General features: G+C 43.8%; 1 protein-coding gene across 9 annotated transcripts in view; it reads right to left on the bottom strand.

Annotated features, from left to right (window-relative positions):
- Window positions 1–22,607, bottom strand: part of FMNL2 (formin like 2) — a 335,632-nt gene that overhangs the window by 24,267 nt on the left and 288,758 nt on the right. For 6 of the 9 annotated variants that reach the window (XM_040357955.1, XM_040357954.1, XM_040357961.1 and 3 more), the window contains exons 16-23: window positions 20,503–20,523; window positions 17,790–17,914; window positions 15,716–15,918; window positions 10,397–10,631; window positions 9,383–9,451; window positions 9,202–9,282; window positions 5,407–5,536; window positions 2,725–2,888 (exon numbers count right to left, since the gene is read on the bottom strand). In XM_040357955.1, the coding sequence (XP_040213889.1) occupies window positions 2,725–2,888; window positions 5,407–5,536; window positions 9,202–9,282; window positions 9,383–9,451; window positions 10,397–10,631; window positions 15,716–15,918; window positions 17,790–17,914; window positions 20,503–20,523 (1,028 nt within the window). The remainder of the gene's footprint in view (window positions 1–2,724; window positions 2,889–5,406; window positions 5,537–9,201; window positions 9,283–9,382; window positions 9,452–10,396; window positions 10,632–15,715; window positions 15,919–17,789; window positions 17,915–20,502; window positions 20,524–22,607) is intronic. The other 3 variants (XM_040357959.1, XM_040357963.1, XM_040357962.1) reach the window with 1 other exon arrangement.

Consider the following 22,607-nt stretch of genomic DNA (forward strand, 5'->3'; position numbering starts at 1 on the left):
GACCAGAAGTGGCCCTTTGCTAAACTTTATCTGGCTCTTGGGACACTATTTCTTCCAATGATATGAAGCACTATTCCTCCCACTGACACCAGCAATGGGGCACTATTTCTTCCACGGATACCAATGATGGGGTACTATTACTCCTACTAATGACTACCAACCTTGAGGCCATGTTTATTCTCACTCATGCTGGACCTGTGACATGTTCTACCCCCACTGCCCTGAAGTCTATAGTACAGTAAACTTGCCCTTTGTTTGGAAAGTCTGTAGACCCCTATTCTAGATAATTCAGGCAGAGGCATCAGGTAGTTTAACCGCTGAAGGACCGCCTCCTGTATATTTACGTACCCCTTAGGCCTCGTACACACGACCGGACATGTCCGCTGAAACTGGTCCGCGGACCAGTTTCAGCGGACAGATCCGATCGTGTGTACAGGCTAGCGGACAGATTTCCAGCGGACAAATGTTTCTTAGCATGCTAAGAAACATGTCCGCTGGAAAGCTGTCCGTCGGACATGTCCGCTGGTTAGTACGTCTAACCAGCGGACCGAAATCCCGCGCATGCGTCAAATTGATTTGACGCATGCGTGGAAGCATTGAACTCGCGCGATAGAGAACGTCGGTGTCGTCTACGTCAACGCGTTCTCTGTCCGCGGACCGTTTTCATCGGACATGTCCGCTCGTCTGTACGAGGCCTTAAGATGCCGCCGTGTGGTCGCGTGCGCTGCTGCTGCCGCGCTCGCGACCCTGACGCTTTCTCCGTGAGCCCGACCGTGGGTCCCACAGACTCGATCGCCGCAGGGACACCCGCAATCGTCTCTTGGAGAGATAGAGCGGGGAGATGCTTGTGTAAGCGTCTCCCCGCTCTGCCTAGTGACAATGACACTGATCTCCAGTCCGTGAAGTCGGAGCGGAGATCAGTGTCATGTGACACACAGCCCACCCCCCCTACAGTAAGAAGCACTCCCTAGGAAACACTTAACCCCTACAGCGCCACCTACTGGTTAACCCCTTCACTGCCAGTGCCATTTTCACAGTAATCAGTGCATTTTTATAGCACTAATCGCTGTAAAAATTACAATAGTCCCAAAAATGTGTCCGATGTGTCCGCCATAATGTAGCATTCGTGATAAAAATCGCTGATCGCTGCCATTACTAGTAAAAAAAAATATTAATAAAAATGCCATAAAACTATCCCCTATTTTGTAGATGCTATAACTTTTGCGCAAACCAATCAATAAACGCTTATTGAGTTTTTTTTTTTACCAAAAATATGTAGAAGAATACGTATCGGCCTAAACTGAGGGGAAAAAAATGTTTATATATCTTTTTTGGGGATATTTATTATAGCAAAAAGTAAAAAATATTGTTTTTTTTTCAAAATTGTGACTCTATTTTTGTTTATAGCGCAAAAAATAAAAACCGCAGAGGTGATCAAATACCACCAAAAGAAAGCTCTATTTGTGGGGAAAAAAGAACCTAAATTTTGTTTGGGAGCCACGTCACATGACCGCGCAATTGTCAGTTAAAGTGACGCAGTGCCGAATCGCAAAAAGGGGCCTGGTCCTTTAGCAACAAAATGGTCCAGGGCTGAAGTGGTTAAAAAAAGAAGTAAAAGATCTGGGGTTTAGGCATCTTTCAGAGCCAATCACTGGATGAGGACATCAAATATCTTTAACCACTTGGCAACCGGCCCATTGCCAAAGTACGTCCTGTTTTTAAAGATGGATATCTCGGTAACGGCAGCAGCTGCTGCCACAACCGAGGTATCGATCTTTAGTGCCAACGGTCCTGTAAACGATAACGGCGGTCTCCGTGGCGGATTCGCCGCGAGATCGCCGTTATCGGTGGCGGGAGAGGCCCCCCCTCCCGCCGCTCTCCCGCGCCCTCCGCCGCTTACCGGAGCCGTCGGTAGCGGCGGAGGAGATCGGGTCCGTTCGGCACCTGTGTGGGAATGCGAGTGAGGGAAAAATCGCCCCCACCCGTCCCCATATCTCTGCTGGGCGGAAGTGACGTCAAAACGTCAGTCCCGCCCAGCGTCTTAAAGCAACATTTTTTTTTTCTGTCATTTGAAAAAATTACAGTTTAATATTTTTTTTCTTTTTTTGCATTTAAGCCCAAATATGAGATCTGAGGTCTTTTTGACCCCAGATCTCATATTTAAGAGGACCTGTCATGCTTTTTTCTATTACAAGGGATGTTTACATTCCTTATAATAGGAATAAAAGTGATATATATATATTTTTTTCATTTCAGTGTAAAAAATTATAAAAATAAATAAGAAAACAAAAATTTTTTTTTTTAAAACGCCCCGTCCCGATGAGCTCACGCACAGAAGCGAACGCATACGCGAGTAGCACCCGCATATGAAAACGGTGTTCAAACCACACAAGTGAGGTATCGCCGCGATCGTTAGAGCGAGAGCAATAATTCTAGCCCTAGACCTACTCTGTAGCTCAAAAAATGCAACCTGTAGAATTTTTTAAACGTCACCTATCGAGATTTTTAAGGGTAAAAGTTTGACGCCATGCCACGAGCGGGCGCAATTTTTAAGCGTGTCATGTTGGGTTTCATTTTACTTGGCGTAACATTATCTTTCACAATACATAAAAAAATTGGGCAAAAATTATTGTTGTCTTATTTTTTAATTCAAAAAAATGATTTTTTTCCCAAGTGGGTTTGTCAAGTGGTTAAGGAAAAACAAGCCATTTAGTTGTGACTTACTTGAGAGATTTTGGCATCGTCCTGCAACTTCTTCAGCCTCCCTTCATTGATCTGTATAAATTCTTTGAGCATGATGTTGTGGTCATGCATGGTGTACTCTCGTTTTGTCAGATCCATCCCTCGATGAAGTTCTTTCACATCCAATAGGACATTTTCAAGGGAGACTGCAAAACAATACTCACGGTTCACTGTAAATTCATGCAACATTGGAATATAAATGCAATACCTTCTATGGCCATGTGAAGGAGCTCACACTGCACAGAAAGACTATATAACCATAAAAGCCCAGTACAAGTAAATACAAAAAAGGGATCAGGGCTTGGGGAAGCAATGCACAGGTACAAACCAACATTGAGCTCAGATTATTTTGCACGTGTTTTTGAATATGTGCGTGCAAGAATCAGGCCATGAGGACCAGATGGTCAGTCAGACTTTGTGATTACATAGCTTTGTGCTATAATGTACATGCCCACTAAAACAGAGGAAAAGAATTCAAACAGATCATCTAATATCACAAAACTTACATTAAAAAAAGCTAAACTCCAGCAAATATTGAAATGATATACACAAGGGGGTAGATTCAGGTAGAATGGCGCTTCTTTGTGCGGGCGTAACGTATCCTATTTACGTTACGCCTCCGCAACTTTTACAGGCAAGTGCCGTATTCTTAAAAGAAAGTTGTGGCGGCGTAGCGTAAATAGCCCGGCGTAAGCCAGCCTAATTCAAATGCTGAAGAGGTGGGCGTGTGTTATGTTAATCAGGCTTGACCTGACGTCATTGACGTTTTCCCGAACGGCGCATGCGCCGTCCGTGGAATTTCCCAGTGTGCATTGCTCCAAAGTACGCCGCAAGGACGTCATTGGATTGGACGTGAACGTAAATGACGTCCAGCCCCATTCACGGACGACTTACGCAAACGACGTAACATTTTCAAAATTCGACGCGGGAACGACGGCCATACTTAACATAGGATACGCCTCATATAGCAGGGGTAACTATAGGCCGGGAAAAGCCTAACGTAAACGGCGTAAATGTACTGCGTCGGCCGGGCATACGTTCGTGAATTTGCTTATCTAGCTACATATTCTTGGCGTAAATCAGTGTACACGTCCCTAGAGGCCAACGTAAATATGCAGTTAAGATCCGACGGCGTAAGAGACTTACGTCGGTCGGATCTTAGTCGAATCTAGGCGTATCTGATTCTATGAATCAGGCGCATAGATACGACCGGCCGGACTCAGAGATACAACGGCAACTACACTGCTAAATAATTTGACTACTCCAGCATTCCCTAGCCCATACTGACTCTTGGATTCTTGGATTCATGGGAAGAGGACCCTTAAAAGAAACAGACAGCATATCGAAGCCACCAGCTAGCCATGCAAAGACCTACAGAGGATTTCGAAATGATTGATTTTTCCCCATGCTGTTACCTTACAGTAGTAAGGTGAGAGGCCACGTCACATAGAGGTGTCACTGCATGGAATGAAGAGACACCTCTTACTTACTTCATAGTTTGCACGCTTAAGATTGGAGCACCACTATTCACTCCTCACACTTGCAGCCCAGGATTATTTTAGAGACATTATTTATTTATTGAGATGTTGATGTTTATTACTATGAGCACTGATTATTTTATCATTATTTGTTATACAAGAATTTTATTCGCCCTGGATATCGTTTTTCACAGTTGCATTTTAAAAGCTGTTTTTGCTTTTTGCACATTTGGTTTCTACTGCCATCTTGTGCACAGTTTTAGTATCACCCTCTACTTTATAACCTGTGGCACATAGGAGCACCATTCATATTTGGAAGTAGATTCTTCCCAAAAGTGCCAGACAACCCCATGTTGGCACATTTCTGCCCCTTACCAGTAGTAGCAGACAACCCCATGTTGCCACATTTCTGCCCCTTCCCGATAGTACCGGACAACCCCATGTTTCCACATTTCTGCCCCTTCCCGGTAGTACCGGACAACCACATGTTGCCACATTTCTGCTCCTTCCCGGTAGTACCAGACAACCACATGTTACCACAATTATGCCCCTTCCCGGTGGTACCAGACAACCCCATGATGCCACATTTCTGCCCCTTCCCGGTAGTACCAGACAACCACATGTTACCACAATTATGCCCCTTCCCGGTGGTACCAGACAACCCCATGTTGCCACATTTCTGCCCCTTCCCGGTAGTACCAGACAACCCCATGTTGCCACATTTCTTCCCCTTCCTGGTAGCACCAGACAACCCCATGTTACCACATTTCTGCCCCTTCCCGGTAGTACCAGACAACCCCATGTTACCACATTTCTGCCCCTTCCCGGTAGTACCAGACAACCCCATGTTACCACGTTTCTGCCCCTTCCCGGTAGTACCGGACAACCACATGTTGCCACATTTCTGCCCCTTCCAGATAGTACCAGACAACCGCATGTTACCACATTTCTGCCCCTTCCCGGTAGCACCAGACAATCTCTTGCTGTCACATTTCAAATGACTGTAATTAAACATTGGGCGAAAAAGTGCATATAAAAAAGTAAATCACACATCAGCATGTTTGAGTATAATAAAACAACTTATTTATAACATACAGTGAAGCTTCCTTCCCATTTATGGGCATCTTCAGAGTGACAAAGCTTTAATGAGAAGCAGCCGAGGATAGCAATCCTACAATGATCGTACCTGCGGCAGCTTTCTCCACATAGTGGAGTTCATTGAAGAACAGAGCGACCAGCGAGTACTTATCCCGTACAACATTGGATATATAGTGCAACAATGTCTGTTTTCTGTCTGTTGACTTGGTGTCCAGAAGCTGTATAAAATAAAACAGATATGATTGATTACAATAAATATAAAACATTTTATACAAATGTTTTAAAGTAGATATGCCCTTTTTTCTTCCATAAGACACTCTTTTCCATCCTATTTTATATCTCAGTCCTTGCTAATGTCCCAGTCTCTGCTAATGTTCTCAAGCTTCATCCAGCCACTTTCTTTCTACATGAACTCATTCCTGAACTGGTTGCCCATCATTGCTCTGGACAGGCTTCCTAATAATGAAAACTGTGGCTCCTGGCTAAGTAGTGTGTGCCAATAGCAATGGGCCAGATTCACAGAGGAGATACGACGGCGTATCTCCTGATACACCGTCGTATCTCCTGTCGTATCTATGCGGCTGATTTATAGAATCAGTTCCGCATAGACAGCCCTAAGATCCGACAGGTGTAATTGACTTACACCGTCGGATCTTAGGATGCAATACTTCGGCCGCCGCTGGGGGGAGTTTGCGTCGTATTCCAGCGCCGGGTATGCAAATTAGCAGTTACGGCGATCCACAAAGGTTTTTCCCGTCGTTAGGTCGTCGCTAGTAATTTTTTCCCGTCGCAAATTTACACCTGCTTTAACATGGCTTAACTTTAGTCGAGCCATGTTAAAGTATGGCCGTCGTTCCCGGGTCGAATTTCAATTTTTTTTTGTTTTGGCGTAAGACGTCCGGGAATACGAATGGACGCTACGCACGTCGCCGTTCTAAAAAATGACGTCACATCGCGCAAAGCACGGCGGGAATTTCAAAACTGAGCATGCGCAGTACGTCCGGTGCGGGAGTGCGCCTAATTTAAATGGTACCCACCCCATTTAAATTGGGCGGGCTTGCGCCGGACGTGTTTACGATACACCGCCGCAAGTTTACAGGTAAGTGCTTTGTGGATCAGGCACTTACACTGAAAACTTGCGGCGGTGTAACGTAAACGGGTTACGTTACACGGCCGCAATTCTACGTGAATCTGGCCCAATGTGTGCTGTTCCCTTTAGGGGTGTATGTAAAAGAATAACCGCTCAGAAGAAAACTGGGAAACGTGGACGGAGCTACCCCACAACAGGAACCGCCTGATCAGGAACTTTTATGTCAGGATCAACAAGTATTTTGGAGGGGGACTTGTTGATGTCACTACTACGTTGCTCACTGTTCTCCTTGCTGGAGAGGAAGCCATACCTGAGAACCTGCAGTGCAATGCTCTCCCTGCTTCTACTTCATTAATTCTTGGCATCTGTGCTTTCTGCACCCCCTGCTGCTGCTTGATTATTCTTGTATCAGTCATCTGATCACCAGTCATCAGGGGAGCAGCTCTGATATAAGGAAGCAAGGTCCAGCCTCTATCAAGTCAGTAATGCAGAATGAACAGCTGCAGGTAGACCACAGGTGATGCTGGTGTCTATTCCTTCACCCTTTGTCTTCATATTTACAGTGGTATTAAATGCTTCTTTTTGACTTGTATCTACAGGTAAGCCTATAATAAGGCTTACCTGTAGATACAGTGAATACTTCCTAAACTTGCACTGTTGCCAACACGTGCTCTGAAGGTACGTCATACTCTAATAGATAACTGGATGACAAACAGTTATCTTAAACTCAACAGTTCAAAAACAGAACTTCTCCTGTTTCACGCCAACCGGAAAAATCACCCCGCGTCAACATGGACTCCCCCGCCCATTCTGGGTAAAACTATCACCCCTAGCACCAAAGTGAAAAGTCTCAGAGTCATTTTCGATACCTACATGACAATGGATGCACAAATAGGGTCAGTAGTCAGCGGATCCCACCATCTGCTGCACCTACTACGCAGACTCACGCCCTTTATCCCGAAAGAGGACATTGTAGTCGTGGTGGGAACAATCATCAATTCCAGACTCGACTACGCAAATGCCCTCTATCTAGGACTCCCCAAATACCAAATCACTTGTCTGCAAGTCGTCCAAAATACGGCCGCTCGACTAGTGACTGGAAAAAAAACATGGGAATCAATCTCACCTTCACTGAGATCCCTTCATTGGTTGCCAGTAAAAGACAGAATCACCTTCAAGGCACTCTGCCTAATACATAAGTGTATTCAAGGCAACGCCCCCCAATATCTATGCGAAAAAATAAAAGCCCATAACCCCAATCGCATTCTGCGATCCACCAATCAAAACCTACCCCAGATACCCAAGGCCAGATACAAGTCCAAAGGAGATCGAAGATTTGCAGTCCAGGGACCTCGCCTGTGGAATGCACTGCCAACCACCATCCCACTGGAGTCGGACCACTTGGCCTTCAGGAGAAAGATTAAAACCCATCTCTTCTGAGGTCAAGGGGTTCCTTACCCGTGAAATGGATACAGCGCCCAGAGGCGATTCAGTTCGCATGTGTTGCGCTTTACAAGTCTCTCACTCACTCATGCAAGCCCTTCAGAGCTCCGTGCCGCGATTCGTGACATGATCGCGGCTCTGCCAATTAGACAGCCCAGGCATGGGAACCTGGAAGGAAGACTGGGTGAAGATGGAAGCCCTGTCAGCAGTGGCAGCGCGCCACTGGGGGGCTTTCTTCTAAGGTAAGTATTTCATAATGTGCTAATATGCAATGCCACCTTGCAGGGGGGGGGGGGGGGGGAAGTGCGGTTTACTACTGCTTTAAGGCACAGCATTCACAGCTCAAGTTGTCCATAAAGTGGGTATGAACCTGTACATATACCCACTTAAATGACAAGCCTCAGGTGATACACAGAGATGAAACATATCCTACATAATTTGTACCTGTTTATCTGCAACACTCTCTTCTCTACAGCCTTCTAAAACACACATATCCAAGGCTATGTCTCAGGTCCAGCAGGCAGGGTGCGGGGACCTGACATTACACACTGCACAACATAGAGCAGGGAGGTGAGTGTAATCTGAGACCTGAGTGGAGGATATGGACCACACCCCCCCTCTACACATTTCCACAGGAAAAAGCAAAGCTAGGGCTGTCAATCACTTTCTGTGTGCTGGAAGGGAATGGGGGCAGGGCCTTCCTTCAAATTCTGTGGTGTTGGCATAACCTGTCAGAAGTGATTTATGCAGACTGTAGAGGAATGACAGAGAAGACTGAAATCACACTAAGTGCTTTTGATTTAGGCATATGCGCACTAGAGGGACATGCTTTGTTCATCTTTTTTCAGAGGTTTACAACAACTTTAAAGTCCTAAGAACACTTTTATGCCTTGTATACACGATCAGAATTTCCGATGAAAAAAGTCAGACGGAATTTTTTCATTGGATATTCCGACCATGTGTGGGCCCCATCTGACTTTTTTTCGTCGAAGTTTAGAAATAGAACATGTTTTATTTTTTTTCCGATGGAAAAAAAATCCTATCGGAGTTTCCGATCGTCTGTGTGGAACTCCGAACGGAGAAAAAAACACGCATGCTCAGAATCAAGTCGACGCATGCTCGGAAGCATTGAACTTAATTTTTCTCGGCTCGTCGTAGTGTTTTACGTCACTGCGTTTTGGACAGTTGGAATTTGGTCTGACAGTGTGTATGCAAGACAGCTTGAATGGAATTCCAACGGAAAATTCCATCGGATTTTACTCCATCGGAAATTCCGATCGTGTGTACAGGGCATTAGTCTCCTTTTGCTGGTTACACTGATGCTAATGTATCATTGGCCTACTTACTTACCAAGTCTAAGCTTTGAAGTTTAAACCCATACACGGCTCCACGTTTACTGCTGTTCATGTAATTCCCAAGGGCCAAGATAATCTGCATAAAAAGGAAACAATTTGTCATATTTTAGCGCAACTCAAAATAGGGCCGACACATAATGTTACTGGACATATCTCCGTACAAATCCATAACATACCTCTAGTATTTTCTTTAGCTTCTGAGAAGACTTAATGGAGACTGAGGCAGCTATTATTGCATGAAGTTGCTAGAATAAACATAACAAAATAGTAAATTCAGTCAAAAATATCATTTAAAAATTTAAAACGTAAACTCATAAAAACTGATGCAGAACAATGGAGAGCCTTGACTATTTGACCTTATCATAAAACAATAGGCTACTAAGTATAGTCAGCACTGATTCAAGGTTAGAAAAACCTGACTCTTTGGCCCAGATTCTCAAAGGACTTACGACGGCGCAGCGCCATGTACGCCGTCGTAAGTCCTAATCTGACCCGTCGTATCTATGCGACTGATTCTTAGAATCAGTTACGCATAGATATCCATTAGATCCGACAGGCGTAAGTCTCTTACGCCGTCGGATCTAAACTACATTTTTTTTTTGACCGCTAGGTGGCGCTTCCTTCGAATTCCACGTCAAGTATGCAAATTAGGTAGATACGCGAATTCCCGAACGTACGCACGGCCGACGCAGTAAAGTTACAACATTTACGTTAGGCTTTTCCCGGCGTATAGTTGCCCCTGCTATATGGTGGCATAAGTGTGGCGCATCAATGTTAAGTATGGCCGTCGTTCCCCCGTCGAAATTTGAAAAAGTTACGTCATTTGCGTAAGTCGTCTGTGAATGGGGCTGGACGTCATTTACGTTCACGTTGAAACCAATGACGTCCTTGCGGCGTACTTTGGAGCAATACACACTGGGAAATTACACGGACGGCGCATGCGCCGTTCGGGAAAACCGTCAATCACGTCGGGTCACAGTAGATTTACATAAAACACGCCCCCCTGATCCAAATTTGAATTAGGCGGGCTTACACCGGCCGATTTACGCTACGCCGCCGCAACTTACGGAGCAAGTGCTTTGAGAATACAGCACTTGCCCGTGTAAGTTGCGGAGGCGCAACGTAAATCAGATACGTTACGCCTGCCCAAAATTGCGCGGAGATACGAGAATCTGGCCCTTTATCTATACCGGTGTTAACATCTGGATGCTTTCGGAGAAGTTTCCAATGAACGCCATGATGGTCATCTTCTGCATCAGGCGCTCTATCTTGCTGAACTGCATCATAAAGCGATCCTCATTCGTCAAGTTCTCCATGGGCTTTTTTTCCCGTTCATAAGTCCGTAAAACCTTGACCTCTGCCTCTGTGGGCATGAACCTCATCAAACATTCCACAAAGTCCACAGGAAGCGTTTTCAGGTCAAACCTAAGCGAGTCAATAATTAAGATATAAGATATAAAAGAGAAATAATGAGAATACAGGCAGTGATTACATTATTAAATTAAAGTACAGCTATTCAGCTATTCTTAAAGCGGAGTTCCGGCCACAATTTCACTTTTTAAATATAAATACCCCTGTAATACACAAGCTTAATGTATTCTAGTAAAGTTAGTCTGTAAACTAAGGTCCGTTTTGTTAGGTTGTTACAGCATTTAGACACTTTATAAAATAGAGATTGACTGGGGCCATCTTAAGTGTGGGCATCATGAAGCCAGACTGTATGACTTCCTGGATTTCAGCCTTGCATATCTCGCACATGCTCAGTGCTTCACAAGCAGTGTAATAGGTTTCAGATCAGGTTTCAGCACCTGTACTGTCCAAGTCACATGATTCTTCGAGACTGGGGAGTGCACAGACTCCTGGAAAGTTACACCCACTACATTCCCAGGAGTCTGTGCGGTGTAGGTTAGGAAGCATTAAGCACCTAGGTGCAGTAAGAGGGAAGATTAACTATTTTGCCTAGCAACAACACTTTGAAGGCATCTAAAAAAAAAAAATTCTTAAAGGACTAATGACATTTTTTTAAAACTACTGATGTAATGTTATATTTATGGGTGGAACTCCACTTTAACATGCAAACATTTCATAGAAATAAAATACCTGCAAGGGCAAAAATTGCATTTACCAAAAATAGTGTTTCCCCTTTTCAAAAGTAGCTGATAATCCTTCCAGAGTTCTAGTCTTCCTCCTGGAAAGTGACAATGCTGCAGGGCTTGCATTGAATTCACTGCAATGTTGTCACCCTCAGTAGCCATACAAGGCTACTTCACTACATGAAGGTGGATTATCAGCATAGTCACTACTGTACTGATAAGCCTCCCAATCCCTGTCAATAAGCACATGATGCATAATTCATGAAGGTACCCTGCTTCATATAGAGGGAATGATGCAGGGTGCCCCCTTGGATCCCGGCTCTGGAAAAATGAAGACATCGAAAGCATAGGAAACGAGCTTGTGCCGCTTAATAAGAGCTTTGCTTTTCTGGGGAGGCCAGGAGGAGGAAGTGAAATGTTAAAAAATATTTTGTGCGTAGAATAACATTAACCATTTTTTATTATAAATAAAATCTCTTCCCAATGAGGCCAGAACGTTCCCTGTCCTTGAACCCTGTAATCTATTTTCCCTCATGCCGCGTACACATTTTTCGGGTTCGAAAAAATTACCTTTTTAAGGGTCTGGAAAAAACAAGTTTTTTTTCAACCCGATCATTAAAACGGCCTTTCCTACACGCGATCGTGAAAACAAAACGCTCTAGCAAAGCGCGGTGACGTACGACGGCACTATAAAGGGGGAGTTCCATTCGGATGACGCCACCCTTGGGGCTGCTTTAGCTGATTTTGTGTCAGTAAAAGACGATTCACGCTTTTCTGTCTGTTACAGTGTGATGAATGTGCTATCTCCATTACGAACGGTAGTTTTACCAGAACGAGCACTCCCGTCTCATAACTTGCTTCTGAGCATGTGCAGGTTTTTCACGTCGTTAAAGCCCACACACGACCATTTTTTACAACCTTAAAAACGTCGTGAAAAAATAGAGCATGTTCAAAAAAAAAATTCCCCATTTTTTAGAACCCGAAAAATGCTCTGAAGCCCACACACGATCGTTTTTAATGACATAAAAAAACGTAATTTTTTAGAACCCGAAAAACGGTCGTGTGTACGTGGCATTAGACTGGAGAGAGAGAGAGAGGGAGAGAGAGGGGGAGAGAGGGAGAGAGAGGGGGGAGGGAGATAGAGAGGGAGAGAGGGGGTGAGAGAGGGGGGAGAGAGAGGGGGGGAGGGAGAGAGAGAGAAGGGGGAGAGAGGGAAATATAGGTGGGAGAGGGAGAGAGGAGAGAGAGGGAGGGGAGAGAGAAGGGAGGGAGAGATAGAGGGAGAGAAAGAGAGGGGGAGAGAAAGAGGGAGAGAGAGAGAGAGAGAGGGAGAGGGAGGGAGGGAGAGAGAGGGGGAGAGAAAGAGGGGGGAGAGAGAGAGGGAGAGGGAAAGAGAGTGGAGCGAGAGAGAGAGAGAGAGAGAGGGGGGAGAGGGAGAGGGAGGGAGAGAGAGGGCGGAGAGAGAGAGAGAGAGAGAGAGAGAGAGAGAGGCTCACCATTTGTATCATTGTCTGTTGAGTAATTATTATTTTTCTAATTTTATTTCCTGAAGCTAAATACCCCGCACAATACAATTCATGCAATTTAAATAACACAAGTAATAATAATAATAATAATCATCATTTTCAGGGAAACAAAATGGCTGTCCTTGTGCTCAGACAAAATGCATAATAATTATGAATGATGTCTGTCTGATTCACGTAGTGCAAGCGTTAAGAACGTCCATTATATTCACAACTCTGTCAGAGAGACAAATAAGCCCATCCATTGTTCACCGCCGTTGTGAAACAATAAGAACCCAGACGCCAAACAGCATGTAGGTCTCTGCAGGAGAGACACAGTGTCTGGAGGGACCTGGAAATGTCATATATCAGTAGGATGCACAATCTTTTAATAACCAAGGAAAAGACCATACAGACAATGATTACTGATTTCCGAATTATAATGTTGGCACTGGAGCATCTAATCTGCAACTACACTGCTAGATAATTTGACTGCTCCAGCATTCCCTAGCCCATCTCTCTACCCCCTTGCACATCACAGCCTCCTCTTCTTTTTGGAGTGTGTAATTACTCTCTGTACTGGCCCAGCTCCTCCACCCCTCTCCACCTCCCAAGATATATTTTTATGTAGCTGCTGGGGAGGAGTGATGAGGAATACCACAGTGTGTCACTTGAGTGACAACTCTGAGGCCTCGTACACACGGCCGAGGAACTCGACGTGCCAAACACATCGAGTTCCTCGGCGAGTTCAGCCCTGAAGCCGAGTTGTCCCGAGTTCTCCCATAGAACAACGAGAAAATAGAGAACATGTTCTCTATTTTCTCGACGAGTTCCTCGGTGGCTCCATCGGGCCGAAAGTGTACACACGACAGAGTTTCTCGGCAGAATCCAGCTCTGACCGAGTTTCTCGCTGAATTCTGCCGAGAAACTCTGTCGTGTGTACGAGGCCTGAGTCTGCTGGGGCTGGTGACATCACATCCAAGATGGCGGCACCCAGCAGCAGTCTCAGGGCTTTTTGACATGTACGCAAATACCATGCACAGAATATGTTATACAGTATCTCACAAAAGTGACTACACCCTTCACATTTTTGTAAACATTTTATTATATCTTTTCATGTGACAACACTGAAGAAATTACACTTTGCTGCAATGTAAAGTAGTGAGTGTACAGCTTGTATAGCAGTGTACATTTGCTTGTTGAGTTATTTTGCGTGGACAGCAAATGTACACTGCTATACAAGCTGTACACTCACTACTTTACATTGCAGCAAAGTGTAATTTATTCAGTGTTGTCACATGAAAAGATAGAATAAAATATTTACAAAAATGTGAGGGGTGTACTCACTTTTGTGAGAAAATGTATAATCTTTACAGGAATATTTTTGCTTAAATGAATGGTTTAGTGATTTGGTCTCTTTAACCACTTCCGTACCGGCCCATAGTCATATGATGTCCACAGAGGGGATCTCACATCCCAGGGTGGATGTCATATGACGTCCTGGGCTTTGTGAGGGGATATCTGAATGATGCCTGCTGCTAGAGGCATCATTCAGATATTGTTTGTCGGCGCAGATTCTGCGCACCATAAGAACGATCATAGTGGCGGTTCCGCCGCTTGTTCATTCTTAGAGGCGGCGGGAGGGGACATCCGGTGCTTCTCCGGGCTCTCCCGTGCCATCGGGGGCCCAGAGAAAGAATCATCCAGCGTCGGATGGGAAGCAAAGAGATGACCAGTCATCTCTATGATTGTTGGAGGCCCGGGCGCGATGTGATGACGTCATGCTCCGGTAGCCGGAAGTAAACAAAGCCGCGATTGCGGCTAGTAAGCTTGAGATCGGAGAACTTTTTTTTCACAATCTCATGCTTTCCAGCCTGGAGGAGAGATGTGAGTTCTTATTGACCCCACATCTTTCCATAAAGAGGACCTGTCACACACTATTCCTATTACAAGGGATGTTTACATTCCTTGTAATAGGAATAAAAGTTTTTATTTAAAAGTTTATTATTTAAAAGTGATAAAAAAAAAAGTGAAATAAAAAAAAAATAATATATATATTTTTTAAAAGCGCCCCTGTTCCCGAAAGTTCGCACTCAGAAGCGAACGCACACGTAAGTCCCACCCACGTATGTAAACGCCGCTCAAACCACATATGTGAGGTATCACCACATGCGTTAGAGTGTGTGCAACAATTCTAGTACTAGACCTCCTCTGTAACTCTAAACTGCTAACCTGTAAAAAATTTCAAAGCGTCGCCTGTGAAGATTTTTAAGCAACAAAGTTTGGCGCCATTCCATGAGTGTGCGCAATTTTAAAGGGTGACATGTAAGGGTATCTATTTAATCGGCGTAACATCATCTTTCATATGTTACTAAAAAAATGGGCTAACTTTACTGTTTTGTTATTTTTTAATTCATGAAACCATTTTTTTCCCAAAAAAAAGGCGTTTGAAAAATGATTGCGCAAATACTGTGCAAGATAAAAGTTGTAATGACCGCCATTTTATTCCCTAGGATGTCTGCTAAAAAAACATATATAACGTTTGGGGGTTCTGAGTAATTTTCTAGCAAAAGAATGATTAAAGTAGATGTAGGAAAGAATTGCCAGAATAGGCCCCGGTATGGAGGTGGGTTTAAAAGCTCTGTATTGAAGGGGTTAATGAATAGGTATTTGAAAATTCTTGAAACTTTTAGTTATTTATTCCTGCTCCTTTAATAAATATTTAATAAGTCTCTGGTCCTTCCAGTGCTGGAAATAATGATGTCAGGAACACCTTTACACAAATAAAACTCTCGCACTCATGGGGATAGGTCATCAGAACCTGGAAAAACCCTTTGCTGAGTCAATTACATAAAGAGATCTGCAGTAATCTCCTAATCTGCAGTATTTCTATTCCCAGGACTTCACGACTTACTGCTGAATGGCTCGGCAGATTTCTTCTGCTGTCTTGCCTGCTTTCCTCAAGGTTATGGCCAGGTTCTTGGCTCTGTTGGCATCAAGCAATGTCACCTTGTTGGAGCCTTTAGGTGTTACTTTCTGCTTGCTGGAGGTGACGTCAATGGGCGGGCCCTGGGCCTTTGTCTTAAAAATGTCTTCAAATTCATCAACGTTTAAATCCTAGATAAAGAAATGGTGGTTACATCAAAATTACAATTTATGCTATGCTGTTTTTCTAATTAAAAGAAGAAAAAAAATGCTGTAAAATAGAAATTTGATTAGGCAGTTTGAACCCATTTGATTGCTTTCTTCATTCCAACAAGACTAGATTTGCATAAAGGCGGTCCCCTAGTTACAAACATCCAACTATGACTCCTACTTACAAACAGAGGCAACAGGAAGTGAGAGGAAATCTACTTCTAGGAAGGGAAATTCACTCCTGTAAGAGTTCTTATTGGAAAAAGGTACCTCCACTGATGCTTTATCACCAAGGCTTGTTTCCACAACAACCCTACATTTTCAAAATCCAATTGTCACTGGGACAGAAAGTGAGATGACATCAGGGCTCGAGTCCTGCGGGAACGCATGGGAACGACGCCCCTGCACTTTTTTCACAGCAGGAACGCCGTTCCCTTTGCAGGACTCGAGCAGACGCATTGTGACAGGCAACTGACTGACATGTTTTGCGCTGAAAAAGCGATGCAGCGTGAAAGTGTTTGTGTTTTTTTGTTGAATAAACTAGTGAGCCAGCCCCTGGGAACCATTCCACTGACCAGACGCTACTCCTTCTCTCTCTCCTCTGTCTCTGACCCCCCTCTGTCTCTGACCCCCCTCTCTCTCTGACCCCTCCCCCTCTCTCTGACCCCCCTCTCTCTCTCTCTGACCCCCCTCTCTCGCTCTCTCTCTCACCCCCCCTCTCTATCACCCCCCTCTCTCACCCCCCCTCTCTCTCTTTGACCCTCTCTCTCTCTGTTACCCCCCTCTCTCTCTCTGGTCCCCCTCTCTCTCTCTCTCTCTCTCTCTGACCCCCCCTCTCTCTCTGACCCCCTCTCTCTCTCTCTCTGACCCCCCTCTCTCTCTCTTTCTGACCTCTCTCTCTCTGACCTCTCTCTCTCTCACAAGCCCCCCCTCTCTCTCAACCCCCCTCTCTCTCTCTGACCCCCTCCCTCTCTTTCTGATCCCCTCTCTCTGTTTTTCTCTCTATCCTTGCCAACAACAGTCTATCTCCTGTTTTAACTATGCTGTGTAATGTAAAGGGGTCCAAAGGTGCAGGGTGCTGTGTAATGTAAAGGGGTCCAGAGGTGCAGGGTTCTGTGTAATGTAAAGGGGTCCAGTGGTGCAGGGTGCTGTGTAATGTAAAGGGGTCCAGAGGTGCAGGGTGTTGTGTAATGTAAAGTGGTGCAGGGTGCAGTGTAATGTAAAGGGGGTCCAGTGTTGCAGGTTGCTATGTAATGTAAAGGGGTGTTAAATATATATGCATATGAGCATATCTTTTTTTTTTTTTTTTGGTGGGGGAGTGGATCTTGGGTGGGAGTTCCCACACTTTTTTCCCCAGGACTTGACCCCTGGGTGACATCTGAACAGCGGCACAGACAGCAAAACAAATGTTACAGGGGTGATAACCCTTCCATATGCTATCCAAAAAGCTTAAAAAATGTTTTTGTCTAGAGCTACACTTACAAAATGTCCCTGTTCCAAATTACAAACAGATTCAACTTAAGAACAAACCTACAGACTCGATCTTGTTTGTAGCCCAGGGACCGCCTGTATTTCCCTTTTGGAATCCCTTTATTATGGCAACATTAGATGTTCTAAAGCTCTGGAAAATAATCATATTGATATATTTAAGGTCTGTGTGAACTCACAGACCAGCAATTAGCCCGTATATGTTTTTAGGTGGGCAATGCTTTTACATAGACTTGGGAAACGAGAGAAGACCAAAGTCTAAAAATGGCCATGATCTAAGAAAGGCTGGACTTGGGCTATTACCCATTTACTCAGAGGGGATATAATACACTCATTTTTATTTCACGCACATCTGCAGTTCATACCTCAAGTATCCTTTCATCGTCAATTTCATTGAAGACTGTGCCATTGATCTGGTTGGGCTTTAGAGCAACCCAGTTAAATACTGGCATCCTGAACTTTGTCTTGATGGGCTTCTTAATTTTCACAGCTGAGCACGAAAAACAGTAGATGGGGATATACTTTTATTCTCAAACTGAATCACAAAATATGCAAACACATACAGAACATGCATAGCTGATACAATGAACATGTAAGTGAGTTTGTTCGACCGAGGATCACAAAGAAAAGTGATAGTGACTTTTGCCAGCATATTAAACAGATAATAAACCCCAGTTTTCCACAAAGATAAAGAAAATGGTCCATAAACAGAGAACATATTATTTTATTTATGTACTTGACAACAGTCCCTGATGTGCTGAGAGGCCTCGTACACACGACCAAGGAACTCGTCGTAAATGAAACATCGTTTTCCTCGACGAGTTCCTTGTCAGGCTTGTGGAGGAACTCGGCAAGCTTTTTTTGCGTACACACTGTCAAGACCAAATCCCCTCGTTCTCAAACGCGGTGACGTACAACACATACAATGGCAGGGGAAGTTCGATTCCACTGGCACAACCCTGGGGGCTATTTTTGCTAATCTCATGTTACTGCGTGTTAAAGTGGTTGTAAACCCACTTTTTTTACTTTTACCTACAGGTAAGCCTATAACAAGGCTTACCTGTAGGTAAGGAGAATATCTCCAAAACCTGCACGGTTTAGGAGATATTCCCCTCACAATGCGCCGTGACGCATGCGCAGGGGGATCTACGGCGAAAGGACCGGCACCCACCGGACCTTAATAAAGGATGATGAGCGCAAACTAAAAATCTAAAAGTGAATATAAAGACAGTCCATAGGGGACTGATAACAATCAATAAAGATATGCAGTGAATTCAAAATTAGTGAAATAACCCAAAACTGATAATAAATCCAAAAATAAAAGTCCAAATATATAAATCAAAGTTTGGATAAATCAATCTGGTGTGCCAGTGATAAACAAAACTTCTGCACTTCGGGCATCAATGTGGACAATCTTGATAACTCTTTGCTTAGCCTGGGCTCACAGAGCGCTTACCTCCAGACACTAGGTCATGCGTATCAACAAAATCCTCCCAAAACTGGAACAGAATCCAAAAAGTGTGTAACTCGTGTTGCACGGAATCTTCCCAGTGCTGAGATAGAGTCGAGGGGCGTTCTCTGTATCCAATACCAATATTTGGACTTTTATTTTTGGATTTATTATCAGTTTTGGGTTATTTCACTAATTTTGAATTCACTGCATATCTTTATTGATTGTTATCAGTCCCCTATGGACTGTCTTTATATTAACTTTTAGATTTTTAGTTTGCGCTCATCATCCTTTATTCAGACCTTTATTTGTTGTTAGCACATTTTAGATTTGAGCAGCATTTTGTTTTTCACTGGTCACTTTTAATTTTCACTGTTGGCTAGCGCTTTAGTCACCCACTTGTTTAACCCGCCGGACCTTGGCGAGTTTTAAATCTCCCGCGCGCACGCGCGGGAGTGACGTCATCGCCGCTCCAGCCAATCACAGCGCTGGAGCGGCGATACCCGGAAGACACGCCGAGGCAAGATGAAATCTCGCTCGGCGTGGACCAGGTAAGTGCTACACACCTCGTTCCGAGGTAAGTTTTTCATAATGAGCTAATATGCAGTGCATATTAGCTCATTATGACTTTTGCCTTGCAGGAGAAAAAAAAATTTGATGCAGGTTTACAACCGCTTTAAGTAAAAGTTTGGTAAGAGACAATTTGCACTTTTCAGACTGTTACAGCGTGACAAATGTGCTATCTCCATTACAAACGCTACTTTTACCGAAGGTGCGCTCCCGTCTCATACTTTATTTTGAGCATGCGCGGGTTTCTTAGCATACACACGATCGTGTTTATCGTCGAAAACCAGCTCGACGAGAAACGAGGACGAGGAAATTGAGACTCCCGTCGAGGAAAAAGAGAACTTGTTCTCTTTTTTCCTCATCGAGTTTCTCGACAGTTTCCTTGATGAAAAACGTACACACGACCGGTTTCCTCTGCAAAAAAGGTCTCCCACCAAGTTTCTTGATGGATTCTATCGAGGAAAACGGTCGTGTGTACGAGGCCTGACAGTCGTGTTTTTTGTTTGTTTTTGTTTTAATCGACAAGTCTTATGGCCCGTATACACACGATCCGAATATCAGATGAAAACTGTCATCCAAGGAAGAATCGTACGATTTTCGGATCGTGTGTACACTACTTTCGAGAGCCGATCATGACAGTTCATCCGATATTATTCGATCAGACAAGCACGAACATTTTTCTTGTATGATACCAGATCGTACGATTTTCGCTTAGTCAGTATAGTTGTCGTCCGAAAATACAATACAAATACATTACAACACATGACATCACTTCCGATATTTCTTTCTGTCGTACGAGAATTTTTGTGATTTTAGTAACCTATTCAACTCCTACTTGCGACTATTAAGCGAAAAAAGTCGGATGATATTTGGATTGTGTATACGGGCCATTAGACCTAAATTAGGCAACTCTGCAGATGTTAAGTGGCAGATTTGGTTGTTCTATGGGCAGCTTGAGAAAAGGTAAATCTTTCTCTGGAATGTTGTCATGTACATACTTCATTTTAAAAAACATTTAATGCAATGAACACAGTTTCTAAAAGAACAATGGAAAAACCTACAGAACAGCTTGATCGGTCCATCTTAAGAGGAAGCACAAAAGGAAGAGGAGAAATTAGTGTTATATATTATAGAATATAGCAGGTGAAACACAAAACCTCAGGACACGTGTAATATCAAGGTACAATTATAAAATAAATGATCACAACTGGCAAATTAGAAGTTACTGAAACGGGGTACTCCTTTAAAGTGGACCTGTTATTAAAATATACATTTATAATGAAGTATATGTCAGTATTGCCAAATACTTGTGATTAACAAACATACAGTAAACAGGAAGGTTAATATGTTAAAAAACAATATTAATACTATTAAAGTTAAAGCGGAGGTTCACCCAAAAAACAAGTATATAACATTACATTCAGTATACCTCAAACATGTACAGTATGCCAGTTTTTTTTTGGGGGGGGTGTACATACGGTATTATCAGTATTTTCTTCCCGGTTTCTGGGTACTCGCTCCCGCGGGAGTGGGCGTTCCTGTGCAGTGATGCAATGTCATCTGGGACTTCGCCCATATGATTAACGTGCCTGAGAAAAACTCCCCCGGGCGGATAAGGCGCGTCTCGACTTTCTGAAAGTAGCCGAACCGCGAGTCGGCTCTATACGGCGCCTGCGCAGTCAGCTCTACACAGCTCCTAGTCGGTGCGCCGTATAGAGCCGACTCGCGATTCGGCTACTTTCGGAAAGTCGTGACGCGCCTTATCAGCCGAGTTTTTCTCAGGTACGTCAATCATATGGGCGAAGTCCCAGATGATATTGCGGCACTGCACAGGAACGCCCACTCCCGCGGGAGCGAGTACCCAGAAACCGGGAGGAAAATACTGATAATACCGTATGTACACCCCCCCCAAAAAAAAACTGGCATACTGTACATGTTTGAGGTATACTGAATGTAATGTTAGACACATTTGTATAAAAATATCAAATATTTGGTATCAGCGGATAAAAATACACACACCTCTATCTTCACACATGAATGTTTCCCTGTAAAGAGGTGTCTGTATAATGGTCCCTAGTAGGACGTCTGTATCATATGCTAATTTATTGCTTTTAATCATGTATCAATGCATTGGCGTCATCTTTTAATGATCAAGAATAACATTTTATATTTTTATACAAATTTTTCTCATGTGGGTGCCACTGAACTCCACCACCAACAGGACTGGTTCTTGTTAATTTCAAGATATGCTATAATAATTGGGATGTGGCACAGGTCTTTCTTTTTCTCTAATATTTATTTTCAGTCCAATTAAAAAGATCACAGCCAACTTAAATTGGATGTAAACCCAATTCATGAAATTTGAGCTGGGCACATATATCTGCAGTATTTTGCTATCTCTCTTCAAAGTGATAAGTCCCGCAGCTCTCTCTTGACCCATTCCTCTGTTATCAGCCTTATAACTCCTGAAAAATTCTCAGACACATCAGGTAAAAATTTCTGTCGGGGAGCTTGCTATAAATAGATTAGCAGGGAGCTGACCCTGTTACAAAACATTTCTGAGTGTCTCTGCCTATGGAGAGGGGATGTGTGCCTTTCCTCCAATCAGCAATTTTAGCTATCTTGGCTGTATGCCCAGACATCACACTCTGTGTTAAACAGGAAGAGAAAAATTCATAAAACGATCTGAACTTTCTAAACAGTATATAAATGTGAAGACAGCAGATATAGATGTAAAACATATGTAGGGAGATTCACTGGTTGTATGGGGCGTTTACATCCATATGAGGAAGGGACATAAGAAAGGTCCCAAAAGCTTGCATCTTTAAAGGGGTTGTAAAGGTACAAAAAAAAATTCCTAAATAGCTTCCTTTACCTTAGTACAGTCCTCCTTCAGTTACCTCATCCTTCCATTTTGCTTTTAAATGTCCTTATTTCTTCTGAGAAATCCTCACTTCCTGTTCTTCTGTCTGTAACTCCACACAGTAATGAGAGGCTTTCTCCCTGGTGTGGAGTGTCATGCTCGCCCCCTCCCTTGAGGGGAGAGGGGGCGAGCAGGAGAGTCAGGACGCTCTCTACGTTAAAGATAGAGAAAGGAGCTGTGTGTTATTGGGTGTCCTGACTCTCCTGCTCGCCCCCTCCTCCCTCAAGGGAGGGGGCGAGCATG

This window comes from Rana temporaria, chromosome 6 (assembly GCF_905171775.1).
Source record: "Rana temporaria chromosome 6, aRanTem1.1, whole genome shotgun sequence".
Taxonomy (NCBI): Eukaryota; Metazoa; Chordata; class Amphibia; order Anura; family Ranidae; genus Rana; species Rana temporaria.